Raw genomic sequence first — 20,118 nt, 5'->3', positions numbered from 1 at the left:
AAAACAAATACACTAGATGGCGTAACTGAGATTATTCATCGCGATTGTGTTCAAATTTATACACGCCTTTTTGTTCTTTCGATTTATAGGTTAGAAACACGTGTTTTGTATGTAGTATTGTTATATAAACTTGTTACTCAAAACAAGTTTATTTGTGGAAAATAATTTATTTGTTCTAAACCATAATTAATTTATTAATTTTGTAATACAGTGGTAAATAGTGGAATATCAAAATGAAGAATAAACCTGTTCGGCATAAAGAAACAAATACTTTTAAGGTAAAATAACCTCTTTAGTTACATTGCTGATACTTATTATTGATATGTTTATTAATGATTTTAATTCATATTTTTCAAATATAGTTCAAAAGATTTGCTGATCGAATATCTGAAATCGATGTTGATGTATTTCATCGAGTAGCTCATAGAAATGAGGAAAATGATGCCGATGAAGAATCTTTAGAATCAAACTTTTACAAAACATTAACAAAATGGAACGATTTAAATCTCACAGAAGGGTATACGAGTTTTAAAAACGAAGTGAAACATGTAATTACTCTTCCGCAATTAATAAACCATAAAGAGGAAGTAATTGCATCATTGACAAAGTATCTAGAAATGAAGAATGTAGCATTTCTTCAACCTATTTTAGAGATGGTTATAGCAACGGCAAAAGACCTTCAGATTGATTTTTATGAATACTTTCCACACTTTCTCACTCTTATTATTGATCTCTTGAACATGAAAGATCCTGAAATTGTTGAGTATGCCTTTACAACACTGGCTTATTTATTCAAGTTTCTCTGGAGATACTTAGTCAAAAATATCGATAAAACTTTCAAGCTTTTATTGCCTTTATTAGTGGATTCTAAGCCATCTTACATCAATAATTTTGCTGCAGAAAGCTTTGCTTTTGTTGCTAGAAAAGTGCGAGATCGAGAAGCATTTTTGAAGCTCTTATTTACAATTTTAGAAGAAACTCCAAATGGAGTTGTTGGATGTGGAAAACTTTTATTTGAAGTAATTTCTGGTATATCTGGACAATTTCATTCTTGTGCTGAATCAATGCTTAATCTTTATTTAGATGCTTTAATTAATGATTGTATTGATCAAAAATTAGCTTTTGATGTTTTACATCAAGTATTTACATGTATTGCAACTCAAATCAATTTCAAACACAATGCAATTTTTTGGGAGGTAGTTGTGAAAAAATTGGATGATATTTTATTGACTGCAGGAAGTAATGAGAAGAAAAACGAAATGTTAATGGCTTTGATAAAGTTAATTATTCCTGTTGTAGAATACAAATATGGAAAAATACTTCAAAATCCATCAGTTCTAATTTCCAGAATTATTAAAGGAATTTCAATCTATGAAACTCAGAGTGAAAATATTTTGATTGAGATGATTGATTTATCTGCTACAATATTGCTTGCAGAAGGTATCAAATTGAGTCAAGAGACATGTAATGAACTAGTTTCAAAATTAATGTCAATTAGCAACAGAAAAATGCTTATTTATGCAATAAAAAAATTAATTAATCATTCATCTTTTGAAACTCTAGTTCTTCCCATGACATTACAAAGAAGTATACTCAGAGAAGAGCTCACTGATGAAGAATTAGACCTCTTTACCGAAATAATTACTTCAAAAGTACCTCCAAGTCTCAATGGATATGAAAAAGATTCTTGGAGAAAATTAAATTTAGATTTACGAACTTTTCCCGTAAAAATTCGAGGATTGTTTAAAGATAAATTAGAGAATTGGAAACATGTTAATTATGAAACGAATCTTATCAATGAAGATTCTTTGAAAGTTGTTGTTATTTTACCGCACATTATTCCAATAAATGAGGACTTAATTAAAGAATTGAAAAATATTTTTGTTTCAGTATATGAAACTTTAATGAATGAAAATTGTGAGAGTAACATTGGCAGAAAAAGTTTTGCATTTTTACTCATTCTTCACACTATGATTCGTATAATGAATGAAAAAACATTTGAGGAATTCTTAGAAGAACATAGAATCGATTTTCTAAAATTAATTGAAAGGTATTATAACGATCAAAATATTCTAAACAGTCTAGATCTTTTTTATACTTATATTTCAAAAAGTGAATATAACAAAAAATATTTAAATAAAGAAACCTTCGATAAGTTAAATGAAAATTTAGTAAAACAACTTGGATCACCATTTTCACGAATACGATCGACCGTCTGTCATCTCTACAGTCTTTTTGCAAATGTTAAAGAAATATTTGTTACAGAAAAAGAAGAAGATAGTAATGTATTAAAACATTTATTTATGGCAGAAAATGTTGAAGTGACCGTTCAAACTTATCGGAATCGATTAATTCATCTAGAAGCATTATCGTTTGAAACTCGAGGTGTTACAAATCTAAATCCAAAATATTATGAGTGTTCACTTAGATATTTATTAGGGAATTTATACATCAATTTTTCTCTTCTATGGAATCCAGTTATCAAAGCTATCGCTTCTTATGCTGATGAACAGTGTGCACAATTTTGGCCAATTTTAATGGAGGAATTAAAACAAGACAATGAAAAGCTTCATGCTAATAATGTTACTAACATTTGTGATATATTTGAATGCAACAGTTTGCAAAATCTATCTAAACGATTGGAGATAAATGATAAACCTGATTTCGACAACTATAAATATCTTCTTTGGAAATGTTTGAGTGAATTTCCAGGATATTGTGAAAGTAGAAATCGTGATTTTACAGTTTTATTTATTGAATTAATTGAACGTAATTATTTTAAAGCTAATTCTGATACTATTAAAGCTTATAGTATTGAAAAAAGGCAAGAAATAGATGACACGTTGCTTGAAAAAGCTGAAGAATCAGATGAAGAAGAGGAAGATGAAGAGAGTAATGAAAAAGAAGATGAACAAAAAGAAAAAGTAAATAAAGAAAAGCCAGATAAAAATTCGAAGAATCAAAAATTGAGAAAAACAGGAAAGCCAATTTTTAAAATATTATTGGCTCAGTTGAAATTACTTTCATTAATGCAGAATCCTAGAGTTTTATATAAAGAAGCAGAGCTAAATGAGATCTACATGACATTATTAACGTTTAAAAGTCCAGAGCTGCAAAAAAGCGTCTTAGATTGTATATTCGCCTACAAACGGAAGAATTTATTGCCCTACAAAGATCATTTGTATGGTCTTATTGATGAAAAAAATTTAAGAAATGAGTTAGCACGCTTTAAAATAGCTGATGATGAAGAAACGGAAGATACGATTCAACCAGAGCATCGAGAATTTTTGATGCCAATTTTAATGAGAATAATTTATGCCAAATTAGTAACAAGAGGATCTGGAAGAGCTGCTGGTGCAGCTGGAGGTCTTGCTAGAAGAAAAATTATTTTGCGATTTTTGATGGGTGTAAAAGAAGAAGAAATGATTCTCTTTGCTAAAATGGCTTTTAAACCCCTTGAACGGTATAATATTGATCTTTCTTCTGATAATAAAATAGAGGATTTAACACAATTAACAACATTAATATCAGAGAAACTCAGTTTATCGAATGTTATTCCTCCAGCACGATTGAGAAGTGCAGTAAATTTATTAGGAATTGTTATTGAAGAATTTGGAGCAAAAATGTCCAATAATTTATTACCAAAGCTTCTTGCAATGCTCATATGCGTATTTGCTGAGATAAAAAGCATTTTAGAAAAATCAGAAAACGTCCTTTTAGGATTTTTATCAACAATTAAAGAACTCAGAACAAGTTGTTTTGGAATTTTAACGAGATTTTTTGCACATTTTGAAACATATCCTTGGTCTCCATCAGAATTGGATGCTGTATTCGATGTTGCAGTGTTTCCTTGGTTAGAAAAACTTCCTTTTGAAGGTATTTACAGTCCTACAGCTTTTCTGAAACTTCTTTCAACTTGGTGTCATAATTCAAGATATTTTTGTCTTCTTGTCAAACATAAAAATAACAACAAAAATTTCTCACCTCTTCCTTTCATCATGAAGCTTCTTTTAAATGAAAAAATACATCCAGGAGTGGCCAATGTTATTTTAGAAATGATTGAAAAGTTATTAACACTAGCAGATTATGAGTCAGTGTCTGAAAATGCTATGGAAGTTGATGATGCTTTGCCAAAAATTCCAATATATCCAAGAAATGTTATTGAAATTGATCCTAATGCTGTTTTGCCAGGATCAACACTCAACTATGGATCTGCAATTTTATTTCCTTATGTTTCTGATATTTTAAATTACATAAAACGTAAACTTAAAAGGTTTAAAATGAATGTAAATAAAGTGGAAACTACAGTTCTTTCGAGAATCTCGGAATTAAATTTAGATTCCGATTCATCAAATATTTTATTGTCTTTATTGTTACCGATTTTAGTAAAAAAAGCATCAAGAGGAGAATCTGAAGATACAATAATAGATTTGCTGACTACAATTGCTAATCTTATGAAGACTGTAACAAAACCTGAGATTCATATAAGAGCTATTTTGCCACTGTTATTAAACATATCTTCTGCGCCGCCTAGAAGATTACTTTTGACGTTGCTTGAGGCAATCGCAAATAATGTTTCAAATTCATCAGAATCACTTTCTAAAGAAATTATGATTAAAAATATTAGTGTCTTAAAAAATTTGAACGCAGTAAATGAAAAATGGCTTGAACATCCAGACTATGATAAAAGAATTGATGCTTTTAGTGAAATTAATGCTATGATATCTGGAGAGGATGAGAAGAGTCATAGTTTAAATGTAGAATTTGGTGTTGCTGTTTTATATAATTGTTTTTATTTCCTTTATAATGAAAGTGATTTGGCTATGAAAGATTCATCAGGACAGTGTTTAAATGCTTTAGGACCAAAATTGGTTAAAATCTGTAAAAATAATCCTAGTGATCGAAAATATTTAATTGATGATACAATATTAAATTTGATTAAAGATGGAATGAAAAACAGAAATAATGCTGTTCGATTTCAATCTATTTCTTTTCTGGGTGTCATGGCCATGGAATGTTCAGATGATCATCCAGTTTTTCAAGATTTACATTTATTGACAAATAAGAATGATCCTGATGGAGATTTTTTTGAAAATCTGCTACATCTACAGTTGCACAAAAAAGTGAGAGCATTACTAAAATTTTGCTCAGTTTCAAAGACTTTAAAAAAACCTCCAAATACCAAAACATTAACGCAATTCATTTTTCCTGTAGCTTCATTTTATCTATGCAATGAATCTTTTACTGGGAAAAATAGTATTGTTGATTCTGCCATAGAAACCGTGGGAACTGTCTGCAGGTTATTACCCTGGTATCATTATTCACTGATTTTAAAGATTTATTTAAGTAAATTAAGAACTCAAAGTGAATTCAGGAAGCAAATTGTGCGAGTGATTGTTGCTATCTTAGATGCTTTTCATTACGATCTATCAAAACTTAAGACTCTCAATGAAAGTCTAATTGGAGAGAAAGAAGAAATACAAGATATTAAAAATTTAAATGAACCTAAAAAGAATCAGAAAGAAGAAGTGCAAGATTCTGAAAAATCAACTAATGTTGAGATGACATCGGAACAGGAGAAAGTAGATTCTACAGACTTAATTGAACAAAGTACTGAAAAAAAAGATGAGGTTGATCAAAATGACGAAAAAGTTGATCATCAAATAACAATTACTGCTGAAGAATTGTTAGAGGAAAAGTTAGCACAAGAAAATGAAGATGAAGAAGAAATTGAAGAAGAAAGTGAAGAAGAAAATGAAAAATCAGTTGATAAAGAACCAGAATTGGAAGTTGAAGAATTGATTATGGAGAAGCAAACAATTCTTTCTCCGTCTGAAGCTAAAAAATTAGTATTTGAAATTACTCATACATTTTTACCACAGCTTAATCGTTCAATTCTTGCACGAACTCAACATGAAATGAGTCATAAATTAAATAGAAAACAACATGGAATAGATAAAGAAGAAGAAGAATTAATGAGAGTACCAATAGCTCTCGCTCTTGTTAAATTACTCCAAAAACTTCCAGAAAATTTAATTGAAAGAAATCTTCCAGGAATATTCATGAAACTTTGTACATTCTTAAAATCAAGACTTGACTCAGTAAGACGTGCCACAAGAGAAATTCTTCAAAAAATAATGATTACTCTAGGTCCTAATTATTTACACTATCTTCTAAGAGAAACGAATTCTCTATTGACTAAAGGATTTCAAATTCATGTGTTAGCCTATACTATTCAAGCTGTTCTAACTTCATTAAAACCATTCTTGACGCCTACTCACATGAATGATAATCTTCAGAGTATTCTTCAAGTATGCAAAGTTGATCTTTTTGGTCTCAGCGCAGAAGAAAAAGAAGTAACGGCAATAACAAAAAATGTATCTGAAGCAAAATCAACTAAAAGTTTTGATATATTTCATATCCTTAGTCAATTTATCAACGAATCATGTCTTGTGGATCTTGTTCAACCTCTCAGCGATGTTTTAAATGAAACGCGGAGTCATAAAACTGTCAGAAAAGTCACGGAGTGTCTAAGACATACTGTTTTAGGTTTAGCAGACAATACATTTATACCGAGTGACAAAATGCTTATTTTTCTTTATGGAATTGTTTCGAAAAGTATTCCTAGTTTCAATCCAAATAAAAAGAAAGACAAAGAAAATGAAAAATCTTCAAAATCTCCAATTGAAAAACCAGATTGTTACATTATTCCTCCAGAGCCTAAAAGCAGATCTGGTATTAAAGCATCTGCTAAAACTACCGGCTCCACAAATGATCATATTATGCTGGAATTTGGTTTGAAACTTTTACATATTTTATTGAAAAGAGAAAAAGTAGCTGGTGATGCTTTCGAGTCTTATTTGAATCCATTTGTAACAATTTTATCTGACTGCTTAACATCTCAACATGTGAAATTGAGTACACTAGCTCTACAGTGTCTTAATTGGGTTTTAAAAATGGATTTAGAAGCTGTTCATACTAATATTAAAGAAATTTGTTCCTTAATTTTCAAGATTTTACACAAATATGGTGTTGCTGGTCTTAAAAAAGGTGATAACTTCGACCTGGTTATGGCTGCATTCAAAACAATGTCAGTTATTATTCGAGATCTTAAAGATTTCGAAATGACTTATGATGAGGTCAAGGTTCTTGTTTTATACGCAGAACAGGATCTTCATGATTACGAAAAACAAGCTACAGCATTCAATCTATTGCGAGCAATTATTGGAAGACGGTTGAATGTGTTTCAAATTCATCGAGTTATGAAAAAAGTTGCTGTTCTAAGTATTACTTCGGATTCTGAAAATGTTCGACAACAGTGTAGAGCAGTATTTTATCAATTTTTAATGGAATATCCATTAGGAGAAAAATTGGACAAACATTTAAGATTTTATTTAACACAAATGGATTATGAAGTACAAAGTGGAAGACTCAGTGCTTTAGAAATGCTTCACAGTATCATAATTGGCTTTCCTTCAACTGTTCTTGTAGATAAATCTGAGATACTTTTTATAATGATTAGTGTTAGATTGGTTAACGACGATGACCCTACTTGTCGTAAACATGCTGCTCAATGTATTAAACAAATTATAACTAGAGTTCCTCATAACCAACGTTCCAAACTATTCGATATTATTTTAGCTTGGTTTCAAGACACCATAATCATGCATCGGCGCCTGGCTGCGCAATTATGTGGAATTTTTGTTACCACTGAGAAAAATAGTTTTGAAACTAGATTAGAGTCTGTTCTACCATTAATTATCCAACAGTTCACTAATGATGATGAACAAAAAAATGACGATGAACCTGGAAAGTTTGTAAGACGGAAGAAAAGGAAAAGGGAACATAAAGTTGAAGAATTTAGTATTGAAGATGAAGAAAGAATAAAAGATCACCATGCTTTCCAAGTTCTTCAATTGACATTAAAAATTTCTTCAAACTGTCCCATATTTTTAAAATCAGATAAATATGTTGATTCTATCCAGTTCATTGCTGAACGATCACAAGAATATCTAGCACATCCTCATTTGTGGGTTAGACTTGCAGCAGCACAACAAATAGGATTCATTTTAGCAACGATTAATGAAGACAAATTAATTAAGCTCATTCAAGCTACGGAGTTAAAAGCGAATTCGTCAGAAGATAACAATATAGGAGAAGATGAAGAAAAAGTTAAAGGATATATTTATTCAAGTCCTTTAAAGACTTTAAAAAGTCTAAGTTTGGATTTAATCGCTCAATTACAACCAGGAATAGAAGTGGAAGAGTTTTTTGACCAAGTTGTGAAGAATCTTGTTTTTATATCAAGAGTGATTAAAACATTATCTTGGAATAAAACCAGTTTAAATGAAAATAAAAATGAATTCCATTCTGGAATTTCAAATTTTTGGATGATGAAGTGGCTACGTAAATGTATAAATATTGAAATAGTGCAGAACTCTAAATCAATCAATGTGGTGAGTATTTTACTAGATAGTTTACGAACTATTTTTTTTTTCATTTCTTATTCCATTTATTCATCTGGTGTAATCGATACCATCAAGTTTTTGTGTTCATTAACGAACACTGAAAGCATAGCCAAGTATCTAGAAAAAATTAACTTATCTTTAAATGGCTAAAAGAAAAGAAATTTACTCCATAATGTACCTTTCTCTTGTTTATGTTCAATTTCATATACTTCTATAATGTATTTCATTCATTTTTATTATTTTATAATTTTTTATTTCATGTAAATTTAACTATTTGGCATAATGTGCTCTAGAGTCAAATATTTAATGTGTGGGTCGTGATTTATGAATATAGATTTTATAAATAGTTAAATAAAAAGAAAAAAAGAGAGATGTCACAGTAGCTTTCAGGCTTAATAAAGAGATCTTTGAATAACTTTCTATTGAAAAAATGTAATGTATTCAAGTTCTCGTCACTACAAATGATGTCGCAATTTTTTTTGCAGAGAACAGCAGTATTTAAATGGATTGCTGGAGTTGTCGCAACGATTCCTGTTAAGCCATTTTTAGAGCCTATTCTTTTTCAAATGATATCACCGCTTGTCAGAGAAATGATGATTGCAGTGGAACCTAATCCATCACTAAAACAGTTAGCCAAAGACGTTGCTAAAATGATCAAGAAAAAAATTGGGGATGAAGAATACGTGAGATTATTGATGAAGGTTCAAGAAAAAATTGATACTAAGAAAGCTGAAAGAAGAAAGACTCAAACACAAAGGGTAAATAATCTATTGAATTATTTTTCTTATAAGAAATAATTTTTATAACAAAATTTGAAAATCATGTATTTTTAATATTGATCCATGTGATTTTGTATTACAGGTAATTACAGATCCAGAGTTTGCAGCCAAGAAGAAAATAATTAGACAGCAACGAAAAAGAGAAGCAAAGAAAAGGAAAAATTCCCAAATACGTGGAAAAAAGTTTGGCGTGAAAAAGCGAAAAACTGAAGGAGATTTTGATCTTATATAAGTCTGCGAATGTTGTTAATTTATGTACATATTATTGTAGTTGATTTGTAAAAAAAATTAATTCCAATAAAAAAGAGTTTATATAAACGTTTGAATATGATGATGTCAAATACATAAACTAGTTATGGTTTGAAATTATTTATGACCACGTGTACAAAGGAAATAAGTAGGGATATAGAAGTAGGAAGAGGAGGGAAACGAAGATGAGCAAGAAAACGAGGGATAACAGAGACTCATTGTACTAGTTCTATCAGGGTATTTCGAGCAGACTCGTCTATAAAATCTTTTTAAACTCAATTCTTTTTTACGGTTTCTAATTATTTACATTATGTTTGTTAATTTATTACTTATATTTGTAATATGTTTCATTATTACTATAATATATTTTCGAAGACCAAAAGATATCCCACCAGGTATATTAAGCTTTTATGGTTTAATTTATCTTAACAGGTAATCAATTATAGATCCTAAAAATTGGATGGTAGCCAATAGCGCTAGCATGTTTTTTATTCACTCAGCTCTCTTTCTTAAATCCCTACTAACAACTATCATTCCTTCTGCTATCAAGCTATCTTTTATCTCTCACTTGATCGAATTAACAGCATGTCACGCTGGAATTATTTATTTTACATTATGATTACTCATACTAAGCGTCAACTGATGATTTTCTAAATTACAATATAACATCAAGTATTTCGTAAATTTTGCTGATATACTGTTATTTTATTATTTTTATAATATGGATACCATATAGTTTGACTTAAATATTTCTGTGTAATTTACAAGATTATTTGAAGAATGCATAAATAAGAAGAATTTTTACAATAGACATATGAATAATAATTTATATTTACTTATAGGTCCTTTTCCATGGCCAGTTGTTGGAAATTTAAAGTTATTAAAAAAATTGTGTAGAGAACTAGGTGGGCAGCACAAAGCCTTTACAGAGCTTTCAAAAATGTATGGAAGCAATGTTATTCGTCTTTATCTAGGAAATTCTTATGTTAATATTGTATCTGGTTATGAAGCCGTTCAACAAATATTACGTAATGAAGAATTCGATGGTAGACCTTGGACTGAGTTTGCAAAAATTAGAAATATGGGATTAAAAAAAGGTTTGTATTTTTCTCATTAAAAAAAATAATTCATCAACTTAATACTTGTTAAATAATAGATTATCAGTGATTCAGTTGATAACAAATATAATGAATACAATTACTCTTTAAATTCTATAGAGCGTTAAAAGAATTATTTTTTTACTTCATAATTTGAATAAAAATTATAGAAATTAGACAAACAGAGAATGTTTAATGTAATTGATTAATAAAAAAATTTCATAAAAGGTATTACAATGACTGATGGTCCCGAATGGAAGGAAATGCGTGGATGGTTAATTAGATGTTTGAAGAGCTTAGGCTTTGGTCATGAAGCAATGACAAGTAAAATAATAGACGAGCTAAAGATAATTCTAGATAAATTAAAGTCTCACGGTGATAAAGCTGTATGCATGAGGCCTATAATAGCTCCTGCAGTTATAAATGTAATTTGGAGTATTGCTGTTGGGAAACGAATTGACGAAGAAGCTAGGTAATTATCGAAGACATTAACATTGAAAATTAACTTTCATGAAGTATATAAATATGCATTTTAGTGTTTATTTTATTGTCAACAGATTACAGTACTTTCTCAATCTTATGGAAAAACGAGCGAAAGCTTTCGATATTGCTGGAGGAATGCTCTCTATCTTTCCATGGATTCGTCACTTTGCACCAAAACTCTCGGGTTATGAATTATTGATTACACTGAATGAAGAATTGAAAGAATTATTGATGAAAAGTATTGAAGAGCATAAAAAGAATTACGTCGAAGGCAAAGAAGTGGATCTGATTGATATGTTTTTAGCTGAAATGTATCATGGAAAAGGTCCAGAAGCTGGTTTCACTGGTAATAAATTATTTGAAAGATGATCAAATAATTGATAAATATTTATATTTATTTTTTCATTATGCATAACGAATGTCTTCCTCATACCTTTGAATTCATTTCCGCAGAAGATCAATTGCTGATGATACTTATTGATCTTTTCATCGCGGGACTGCAAACGACTGCAATTACTCTTGACTTTCTCTTCTTACACATGACAGTGTACCAAGATATTCAAACTAAACTTCACCATGAACTAGACTCAGTGATTGATGGTTACCGATTTCCTCAGTTGTCAGACAGAGCAATGTAAGTCAGATAGAATCGAAAGAATTTGTATTATAGTCAATTCTATCAAGTATGTTATAATATTTTAATTAATTCAAATTATCTATTACTCAATGTTTTTTATATCGTTTGAATTTATTTTATATAACTGCAGGCTACCATTTACCGAGGCAATAATGTCAGAATCACAGAGACTTCGATTGGTAGTACCGATAATCGGGCCTCGACGAGTATTGCAGGAAACGTATCTCGATGGCTATAGAATTTTAAAGAACACGTGTATCCTCATAAATATCAACAGTATTCATATGGATCCTAAAAATTTCGACGATCCGGAGTGCTTTAAACCAGAAAGATTTCTAAAGGATGGTATTTATATTCCGAACAAGAAGTTGATATTTTTTGGCGGGGGTAAACCTATTTACTTTCTAATCTCAATGTGTAATCATAAATCATATGTAGACTTTAATGGAAGACAATTTTTCTATTTTTTAGGTCACAGACGATGCCCTGGCGAAATTGTCGCCAAATCTGCAACGTTCTTGTTATTTGCTGGAATTATGAAACGATATAAATTACTTCCACTACCGGGATGTAATTTACCAGACACTGATCCATTACCTGGTTTAACTATTTCTCCTAAACCATATGAAGTTTTACTTGTTGAACGATCAACATAATTTAATTAAGATTCAATAACGTCAATTTTACCTCAAATAATTACAGTAAATCATTTATATATCCATTTGTTATTATTCAACATAATTTATTTCTTACTTTTTCATGCTTTTAATTATTTCCTAGGTATTAACTTAATTAAATAAGGTCTCGGGGATACAGTGAAGCCATCAATTCCATCTAGTCTTGGTAGTTCACTTCCTTGAGGGACTGTTAAATCAAAATTATGAAGAATGTGCGTGAAAAAAAGAAATAAAGATGGTTTTGCTAATTGTTCTCCCAAACATCGTCGTTTTCCTGTTAAATAAAATAATTATTACTCAACATTAATTATTGATGTATCAGAATCTATATTTATTGAGCATTTAATTTTTAAATTAAGTAAAAATATTTTTATTTGTTGGAATTAAGGTAAACATCGTAGTAAAAATAATTTATTGCATATTTAAATATAGTACTGACCTAATCCAAAGATTATAAATTCATTTCTACGACGATACTGTCCACTTTCATCAAGAAATCGTTCTGGATGAAATTCCTGTGGCTTCTCCCAACAAGACTCATCAGTATTCGCACTGTGAAAATTTAAGAGAATTACCGTATCCTAGAAAACAATGTGACATGTGAGTAGTAAATGTTACAGCTGATGAGAATTATACGTTTCTTCTTCATTTCTTTTCTAGAATTAATTTAATATATTTTACCTTCGGAATGTGATAACCTTCTAGTGAAACGTCTTCTATTGTCCTATGAGGGACGCCGAGAGGCGTGAGAATTAGAGTTCTGTGTGCCTATATCATTACAATGAACAACAGATTATTCATTGTCATTTGAAACTTTTTTTTACTAATTCAACTGCTAATTTATTCAATTATTACCTCAGCTAAGAAAGCTTCGACTCTTGGTAATAACTGCATATGTTCTTGACTTGGAGAATCGATGGAACCTACAACTGTATCAATATCTTTTTGTAAAGCTTTCATCCAATTTGGATAATGAAGAAGAAGAGCAAAAATAGCTGTCAGTGAATCAGTAGTTGTTTTTGATCCAGCTAAGAATAAATCTAAACAAATAACTATTAACTCTTCTCCTGGAAATAAAAATAATAATCTACATGTTAACAACAGTTATAACAATAATAATAACATGAAGAAGAAAGGAACAAGATGTAATAAGAAAATAAAGATCTTACGGTCAAATGAAAAATTCTTAGTTTCTCCATTGCAAGATCCAACAAGATAAGCGTCAATAAAATTACTTGGAGACTGATCGAACCTCTGTGCCTTCACATGATTGTCGATTTCATCTTCAATGAAACACCATAGTGTATGAAGAACTTTCATTAAATTATTATATCCCGATGATTCGGGAATAATGTGACGAAGAAATGGAAGTTGTGAAATTATCCCTCCTAATGTATCATTAGATCTACAAAACAATTAATGAATAATGATATATGATCACCACCATCATACTTTCAAGAGTGAAAACGACAACATGAATATTAATAATTATCTATTGATGTTCAAAGTTTATTGTATGCAATTCTAAATAAATTATGTTTAATGAGGTAATAATTTTTAGACTTAAACGTTTATTAGAAATGGTAAAATTTATTGTTCATGTATGAATAATTTTCAATATTTAATGCAGATGTGGTTTTTGAATTACAGTTTTATTGAGATGCAAGTCAATTATATTTAAAAAAATATGGAAAAAAATATAGTCTTTGAATGATTTTTAAAAATTTTTATATTACTCGAAGGCTTCACGGACAGCAGATAAGACGGGTTGAAGCTTAAAATCACCATAAGTAAATCGATATCCAGCAATCATAGTCCAGAGAGTATTTAGCACTGCTGTATTGAAAGCTTCTTCGACAGAAAATGATTCTCGTCCTCTGGCAATTTCATCTTTGAAAAAAGAAACTAGCATTTCTGCTTCATATTTTAAACATCGGTCCATTAGTTCATGTCCAAAACCACAATTAGATAGATATTTCATAGTCATTCGTTTGGTTTGATACCAAGAAGGGCCGTCAGTAAATAAAATACCTTTCCTTTTACCAAAAGATCGCACACGGAAGAAAAAACCATCAGGCCTTCCATTAAATTCTTGCTTCATGAGTACTTTCTTTATTAAATTATTTCCTGACACAATCACGATCTTTTGCCGGCCGAGTTTTACTCCTAACACAGTTCCATATTGCTTAGATAATTGGTGAAAAACAAGATAAAGGTAGCCCATTTTTGCCTTCATCCTTTGGAACGTTAGAAAACATCCAACCAGTGGTAACCATCGTGGGCCTATTATATTATATGACAGTTAGATAATCATTATTAATTATGAAAAATTGTTTACTTATTAAATTGATTATTTTAATAATAATAGTTAATATTATATAGTTGGAAAAAGTTTTTTGTTACCTGGAGGAAATTTTCGGGGTTTCCTACACTCTTTATAGCAAACAATACACGTAATAAGTGTGAAAAAAAGTAAAAGTATTATAAACATACTTGATAATTACATTTCACTGCTCTGAAAGTTTTTTTAAAATAAATTTTACTTCTCACTGTCAATTTTGTAAACTAAACACCAGGCATAACTTTTATTTTTACTTGGCAAATTCAAAACTAGTTTTAAAAAAAACCATTATCAAACTTAAAACATTTTTTATAATGATGAAAATACTTCATAGATACCAGTACTTTCTCAGTATTCTAATACTTTATTACTTGGTATTTTCCTTCTTCTCTCTCCTTATATAGCAGTAAGTACATTTATTATGAATGCAGCTATGTGATTGAAAGTATGTTAAAAGAGTCATGAACAACTTCAAGAATAGTCAGTCCGATGATCTCTGGATACACTCGGGACCTAAACGACCTGAATAAAAATACCCGTCAGCAAAAAATTTGCAAACTTTTTTTTGTTATAAGTATTATGTTACGTCTTATTCTACCTGGTATCGAGACAAGAATCAATTAGTAAAAAACTCAGAAAAGATTTAGCTTGAGAAAACTTTTATTTATTTATTAATTTAAGTAGACACTAATATAATTATTCAGTAAAAAATGTTACTTCACTTTCTATCAATAAGCTGGATGTTTTTCATATTGATAATCATCAATAATTCTAGTTGTAATCCATAGACATTTTTTAAATTAGTAATTTATGAAATTTCTTGTCAGAAGAAAATATTAAAATGTTTATGGAATATTTTACACTTATAATACATTTACAATAATTATTAGTATTCTCATAAAATTATCTTACTTGTGGTACCTGAGATATTGATAGACATATCTAAAGATATCTTGTTATAGCTGAGGTATTAGCAAATATTATCTTTATTCATAATTTCAGTATTATTTCGGTCAAATACTTCTAAAATAGACAATAAAATAATACTCGTCCATATATGTTTATAAATGGACTACAAAAATGTGCATACAACGTGTCAAGCAATGGTGTGATTATGCTTGTTATACAAACGGCTTGTTAGTTGAAAAAAGAAAAAATCAGGCGACTGGAAAGTGACGCAGAATAGAAGTTTATGTATTATTCAAGTTCATTTCCGCAAAGAAAGACTTTTTAGTTCGACGACACGAGAAAATTTTAATTGACGTTATACTCTGTAGTTATGAATTGCATTTCAAGTGTGTAATAAAATTATTTTCACTCTTTCCTGTTAATTACTTATCTATTAGCTGACCTTTTTATTTTATGTTATGTTCAACAGACAGATATCTACAATAACTTTTATTGACTGGACTCTGGATAAATACCTTTATTGCTATAAAGAAGATATGATAAACAGTAGCATATATATGACATATGACTTTAGTTTATTATATGTTAAATAAATGATAGCTCGTGTGGGTGGTCACATGCTTGAATACTTTCTCTCTTAACTCCTCCTTCTTTATCCTTTTCTTGTTACTTTACATTCATGTAGAAGCATGCATTGTATGAATGCATTGCACTTTCTCCTTTCTTCATAGTCTATTTTCTATCAATTTATTTTAATCAATAATTATCACATAATGCTAAAAGAAATAATACATCATGAGATAAGATTACTTTTATTTTTCATACATATTTCTCTACAGTATAACTTAGACTTAAACATCACATCTTATTTAACAACTTAACATCATATAACGAGAAATAACGAGTTCATCTACGAAATAAAAGTTATTCGAATAAATAAACATTATTTAGAGTGTTGAAAGTAAAAGACATCATTTTTATGAATATTCAGAAGAAAGTTGAAGATAGATAACATTTGATAAGAAAGAAGAGTTTAAATAAATTTAACAAACATTATGATAATATTTTGTGAATTAAAGAAACAGGAAATGAACCAGGTAATGAAACAAATAGTTAACAAAATATTGTTTAAATTTATTCGCAACAAAAATTAATTAATTAACAATCATGATAACAAGTAACATAACATGTATAATTATAAACAAAAATAGTAAAAAACTAATAATAATTATTATAAAAATAAAGATATTCGTAAAAATAATAATAATGATTCGGAAAAAGTGAAGGAAACTGTGTAGCTTCTTGATTAATCACTTAACTCTAGCTACCTAATGTCAATGATTATATGTACATTGGCTTATTTTACAAATCCTGCATGAGGAAGGAAGACTTTTTGTACAAGCTTCATAAGACTGCGTCATTAACGACTTGGAAATTTCCAGGTTTCCTGCTGGTTTGAAGGTGGTGGAACTAAGTCTGTCGTAATTGAATCGAAAGCTCTAGATCCTTGCTGTGGCTGTGGTTGAATTTGTTGGACTTGTGGTTGTGGAGCAGGGAAGGTTTGCTGTTGAGGCTGATTCGGCCTGACTACTTTTTGACTTTGATCTACTGATAAGTCATCTTTACGATCCTGCCACCCTCCACCACCGCCATGATGATGATGATCTTCAGCTGGGAACCATTCGGAGATCCAAACTGGTTTCCATATTTTCTTCCAAGCTGGAACCCAAATCTCTTTCCATGCTGGTACCCAAATTTCTTTCCATGCTTCTTTCCATACTAATTTTTTGTCCGGAATCCATTCTTGTTTCTTTTCCGTTCTCCAGACTTGTTTCCAAGCCTCTTTCCATTCTAATTTCTTGTCAGGTACCCAAATCTGTTTCTTGGCTGGTTTCCAAATCTGCTTCCAATCCTCTTTCCATACTAGCTTTTTGTCGTCCACCCAAATTTGTTTTTTGGCTGGCTTCCAAATTTGCTTCCACTCTTCTTTCCACTCAAGTTTCTTATCTGGGACCCAAATTTGTTTCTTTGCTGGTTTCCAATATTTCTTCCAAAGTGGTTTCCAAATAAGTTTCTTTTTCCATAAATCATGACTTGTGTATTGCCATCCATGTTTATCGGTACCATGAAAATGTTCTCCAGGTATTCCAACCTTTATCCACTCAGGGATCCATATTTTTTTCCAAGCAGGAACTTGAATCTCTTTCCATGCAGGTACTTGGATTTCTCTCCAAACTGGCTTCCACACTTTCTTCCAGTCAGGTACTTGTATTTCTTTCCAAGCTGGGACTTTTATTGGTTTCCACACAGGTTTCCAAACTTTTTTCCAAGCAGGCACTTGAATTTCTTTCCATGCTGGCACTTGAATTTCCTTCCAAACTGGCTTCCAAATTTTTTTCCAGTCTGGTACTTGAATTTCCCTCCACACTGCTTTTTGTGTTGGTTCCCACACTGGCTTCCAAATTTTCTTCCACGCTGGCTTCCAGATTTGCTTTTGTGCTGGTTTCCATATCTTTTTCCAACCTGGCTTCCAAATTAATTTTTTCTTCCAGTACCCATGTTCATGATGGTCATCATGTCCACCATCTGATCCAGGATCATATCTTTTCTGAATTTCCTGATTATTTCTGAAAAATGATTTTCCATTTTTAATATCACATATTTATTTTTAATAACAATAAAATACTTTTAAATTTATTCCAATTTATATCTATTTTTATAACAAAAAAAAGGAGTAATAAACTGAATTATTTTTCTTTTTTTTTTTGTTTAAACTATAAATCCACAGAAATAAATATCACTATTGAAATGAGCAATTTTTTTGATTTCTTCTTTAAAAACACTTTACCCTGGCTGAAAAGGAATCTGCCATTGATTCTGTGGAGCAACAGCATTTTGGTCTAACGCTTTACTGCTGACAAGAGCTACTTGGAGCAGTAGCGCTGCTAAGACGATCTGTAATAATTCCAAAGGAAATTATTACATTTAAATTGAATATCAACTATCACAGTGGTGATAATAAACAAATATAAATAAAAAGTCACAAAACTCACCGCACATCTTAGGCGGATCTTCATGACTTTGTAATTCCGCCCGCTACGGAACCGGGCGCAAGCTTACGTTCCCTTGTTGTAGGAAAACTTCTTTAACTCGGTCCAATAAGCGGAACGCCGTGGTTATATAGGTACGTATCCTCCCCCATGAAGGTAAATTCGTACCTGGGCAAACTCGAAGCGAATCGGAATCGCTGAAAGAGAGCAGTTGCAACATTGGCGGGGGCTTTGATATAGTGGTGGAAGAAAGGTAGAAAGATCCTGAGGAAGACCAGAAGGAAGGAAGAAAGAAGGCAGCAATTGTTTTCTCATTCTCTGTCATGTGCAGACACACTGTGTCTTTTTCCAACTTTGCAAGAGAAAGTGATCGACGCACTTCTTTCCCACTATCCATTTCCAAGCTACCACCAACCACAAACCCGCTAAATCTGCTCTCTTAACTTGTCTTCATGATTATGTTTACTCTTCTAGAACGTGACTTTGGTGGCCGACAGCAAGGTTACGTGGCAAGGTTATAGTCTTTGTGCTCTAGATTCCTAGACTTCATCATTCACATAATTTTTGCCTTTTATTTGCAGTTTCCAGTAGTATGTCATTGCTTATATCAAACTCTCTATAGAAACGACTGACTTCAAGATTATGGAAGAAAGATGAAAGTGAATTCCTGGGGGCGAGATAATTCATAAGATAGTAAGCTTTCAAAACTCATCAAATTATTTTTGTTTTTAAATTTTGGTTAAACTTTTTTTTTGATCCAATGGCTTGAGAAAAATTTCATCATAAGTCTTGAATAAAAACTTTGATGAATTGGTTTAAAAAGCTACATTAACACACCTATAATTAGTAACTTATGCAAAATTTTATCGATTTTTTGCTCTTTTATATATTTAAAATATTTATAATAAACAGCAATCGAAAATATAAAACAATGACACGGTGAAAATGATTATCAATGTCTTATGATTCTTATTACATCACAGAAGTCAATTACAGTTGTGAGAATCGGTCAGTATAATGTTCTACTTTCTTGTCTTGACTTCTTTTGTTCACCAGTATGATTATACTCATTGGACCTTTTTTCGCCTCATCGTGATCACCTTCTTGCATCATCGGAGCATGAGAAAGGAACGAAGAGAGCCGGAAGAAATTGTCCATTCCTGTTACTCATGTAAGATTACTTTTTATTTATGTATGTAAAAAAATTTTACAAAAAACATTGTATTACTTTAATTATAACATTCAAATATTTAATGTTGATTATGTTTTACTCTTAATATGTCAGTATAATTTTTTACAAGTATCATTAAAATCCATATGTATAATCTATATCTTAATTGTTGAATATTGTATAGCATGCATTAATTATTCACAACATGATAATAAACAGGTAGTTAATAAATAGAATTTAAACAAGTAATAATTGGA

The 20,118-nt window shown here is 30.4% G+C and overlaps 4 protein-coding genes across 5 annotated transcripts; 2 read left to right on the top strand and 2 right to left on the bottom strand.

Moving 5' to 3' along the window:
* The first annotated feature begins 99 nt into the window (after positions 1–99).
* LOC118068413 (small subunit processome component 20 homolog) lies at positions 100–9,565 on the top strand. Its single transcript, XM_035085797.1, has 4 exons — positions 100–278; positions 363–8,456; positions 8,954–9,226; positions 9,330–9,565. The coding sequence occupies exons 1-4, from the start codon at positions 234–236 to the stop codon at positions 9,477–9,479; spliced, it is 8,562 nt and encodes a 2,853-aa protein (XP_034941688.1). The 5' UTR covers positions 100–233; the 3' UTR covers positions 9,480–9,565.
* Positions 9,566–9,738: 173 nt separating this feature from the next.
* Positions 9,739–12,691, top strand: LOC118068555 (probable cytochrome P450 305a1). Of its 2 annotated transcripts, none has more exons than XM_035086032.1 (8): positions 9,739–9,891; positions 10,339–10,593; positions 10,822–11,065; positions 11,151–11,422; positions 11,530–11,710; positions 11,844–12,100; positions 12,185–12,414; positions 12,494–12,691. In XM_035086032.1, the coding sequence occupies exons 1-7, from the start codon at positions 9,807–9,809 to the stop codon at positions 12,367–12,369; spliced, it is 1,479 nt and encodes a 492-aa protein (XP_034941923.1). In that variant the 5' UTR covers positions 9,739–9,806; the 3' UTR covers positions 12,370–12,414; positions 12,494–12,691. The 2 variants fall into 2 exon arrangements, with proteins under 2 accessions (XP_034941923.1, XP_034941924.1); XM_035086033.1 differs by having other exon boundaries at positions 9,786–9,928.
* LOC118068554 (methyl farnesoate epoxidase-like) lies at positions 12,483–15,192 on the bottom strand. Its single transcript, XM_035086031.1, has 7 exons — positions 14,794–15,192; positions 14,127–14,673; positions 13,560–13,795; positions 13,246–13,457; positions 13,072–13,158; positions 12,830–12,971; positions 12,483–12,664 (listed from the first exon to the last, which is right to left on the bottom strand). The coding sequence occupies exons 1-7, from the start codon at positions 14,879–14,881 to the stop codon at positions 12,483–12,485; spliced, it is 1,494 nt and encodes a 497-aa protein (XP_034941922.1). The 5' UTR covers positions 14,882–15,192.
* A 1,727-nt stretch (positions 15,193–16,919) lies between these two features.
* Positions 16,920–18,781, bottom strand: LOC118068558 (uncharacterized). The gene is made up of 3 exons (XM_035086036.1): positions 18,694–18,781; positions 18,489–18,595; positions 16,920–18,267 (listed from the first exon to the last, which is right to left on the bottom strand). The coding sequence occupies exons 1-3, from the start codon at positions 18,715–18,717 to the stop codon at positions 17,061–17,063; spliced, it is 1,338 nt and encodes a 445-aa protein (XP_034941927.1). The 5' UTR covers positions 18,718–18,781; the 3' UTR covers positions 16,920–17,060.
* Between the last annotated feature and the right edge of the window lie 1,337 nt (positions 18,782–20,118).

This window comes from Chelonus insularis, unplaced genomic scaffold (assembly GCF_013357705.1).
Source record: "Chelonus insularis isolate UGA/USDA-ARS -01 unplaced genomic scaffold, ASM1335770v1 contig_3_pilon, whole genome shotgun sequence".
NCBI lineage: Eukaryota > Metazoa > Arthropoda > Insecta > Hymenoptera > Braconidae > Chelonus > Chelonus insularis.
Note: the sequence above shows the minus strand (reverse complement) of the source record. Positions and strands in the feature narration are given on the sequence as shown.

Coding starts and splice junctions, on each gene's coding strand:
- LOC118068413 (XM_035085797.1), top strand. CDS start 234: ATGAAGAATAAACCTGTTCGGCATAAAGAAACAAATACTTTTAAG. Junction 279..362: donor AAGAAACAAATACTTTTAAG/GTAAAATAACCT, acceptor TTTCAAATATAG/TTCAAAAGATTTGCTGATCG. Junction 9,227..9,329: donor GAAAGACTCAAACACAAAGG/GTAAATAATCTA, acceptor TTTGTATTACAG/GTAATTACAGATCCAGAGTT.
- LOC118068555 (XM_035086032.1), top strand. CDS start 9,807: ATGTTTGTTAATTTATTACTTATATTTGTAATATGTTTCATTATTACT. Junction 10,594..10,821: donor AAATATGGGATTAAAAAAAG/GTTTGTATTTTT, acceptor ATTTCATAAAAG/GTATTACAATGACTGATGGT. Junction 11,066..11,150: donor CGAATTGACGAAGAAGCTAG/GTAATTATCGAA, acceptor TATTGTCAACAG/ATTACAGTACTTTCTCAATC.
- LOC118068554 (XM_035086031.1), bottom strand. CDS start 14,881: ATGTTTATAATACTTTTACTTTTTTTCACACTTATTACGTGTATTGTT. Junction 13,458..13,559: donor TAAGAATTTTTCATTTGACC/GTAAGATCTTTA, acceptor TTTTATTTCCAG/GAGAAGAGTTAATAGTTATT. Junction 12,972..13,071: donor AAGGTTATCACATTCCGAAG/GTAAAATATATT, acceptor ATTGTTTTCTAG/GATACGGTAATTCTCTTAAA.
- LOC118068558 (XM_035086036.1), bottom strand. CDS start 18,717: ATGAAGATCCGCCTAAGATGTGCG. Junction 18,596..18,693: donor AGATCCGCCTAAGATGTGCG/GTGAGTTTTGTG, acceptor GAATTATTACAG/ATCGTCTTAGCAGCGCTACT. Junction 18,268..18,488: donor CAGATTCCTTTTCAGCCAGG/GTAAAGTGTTTT, acceptor ATCATTTTTCAG/AAATAATCAGGAAATTCAGA.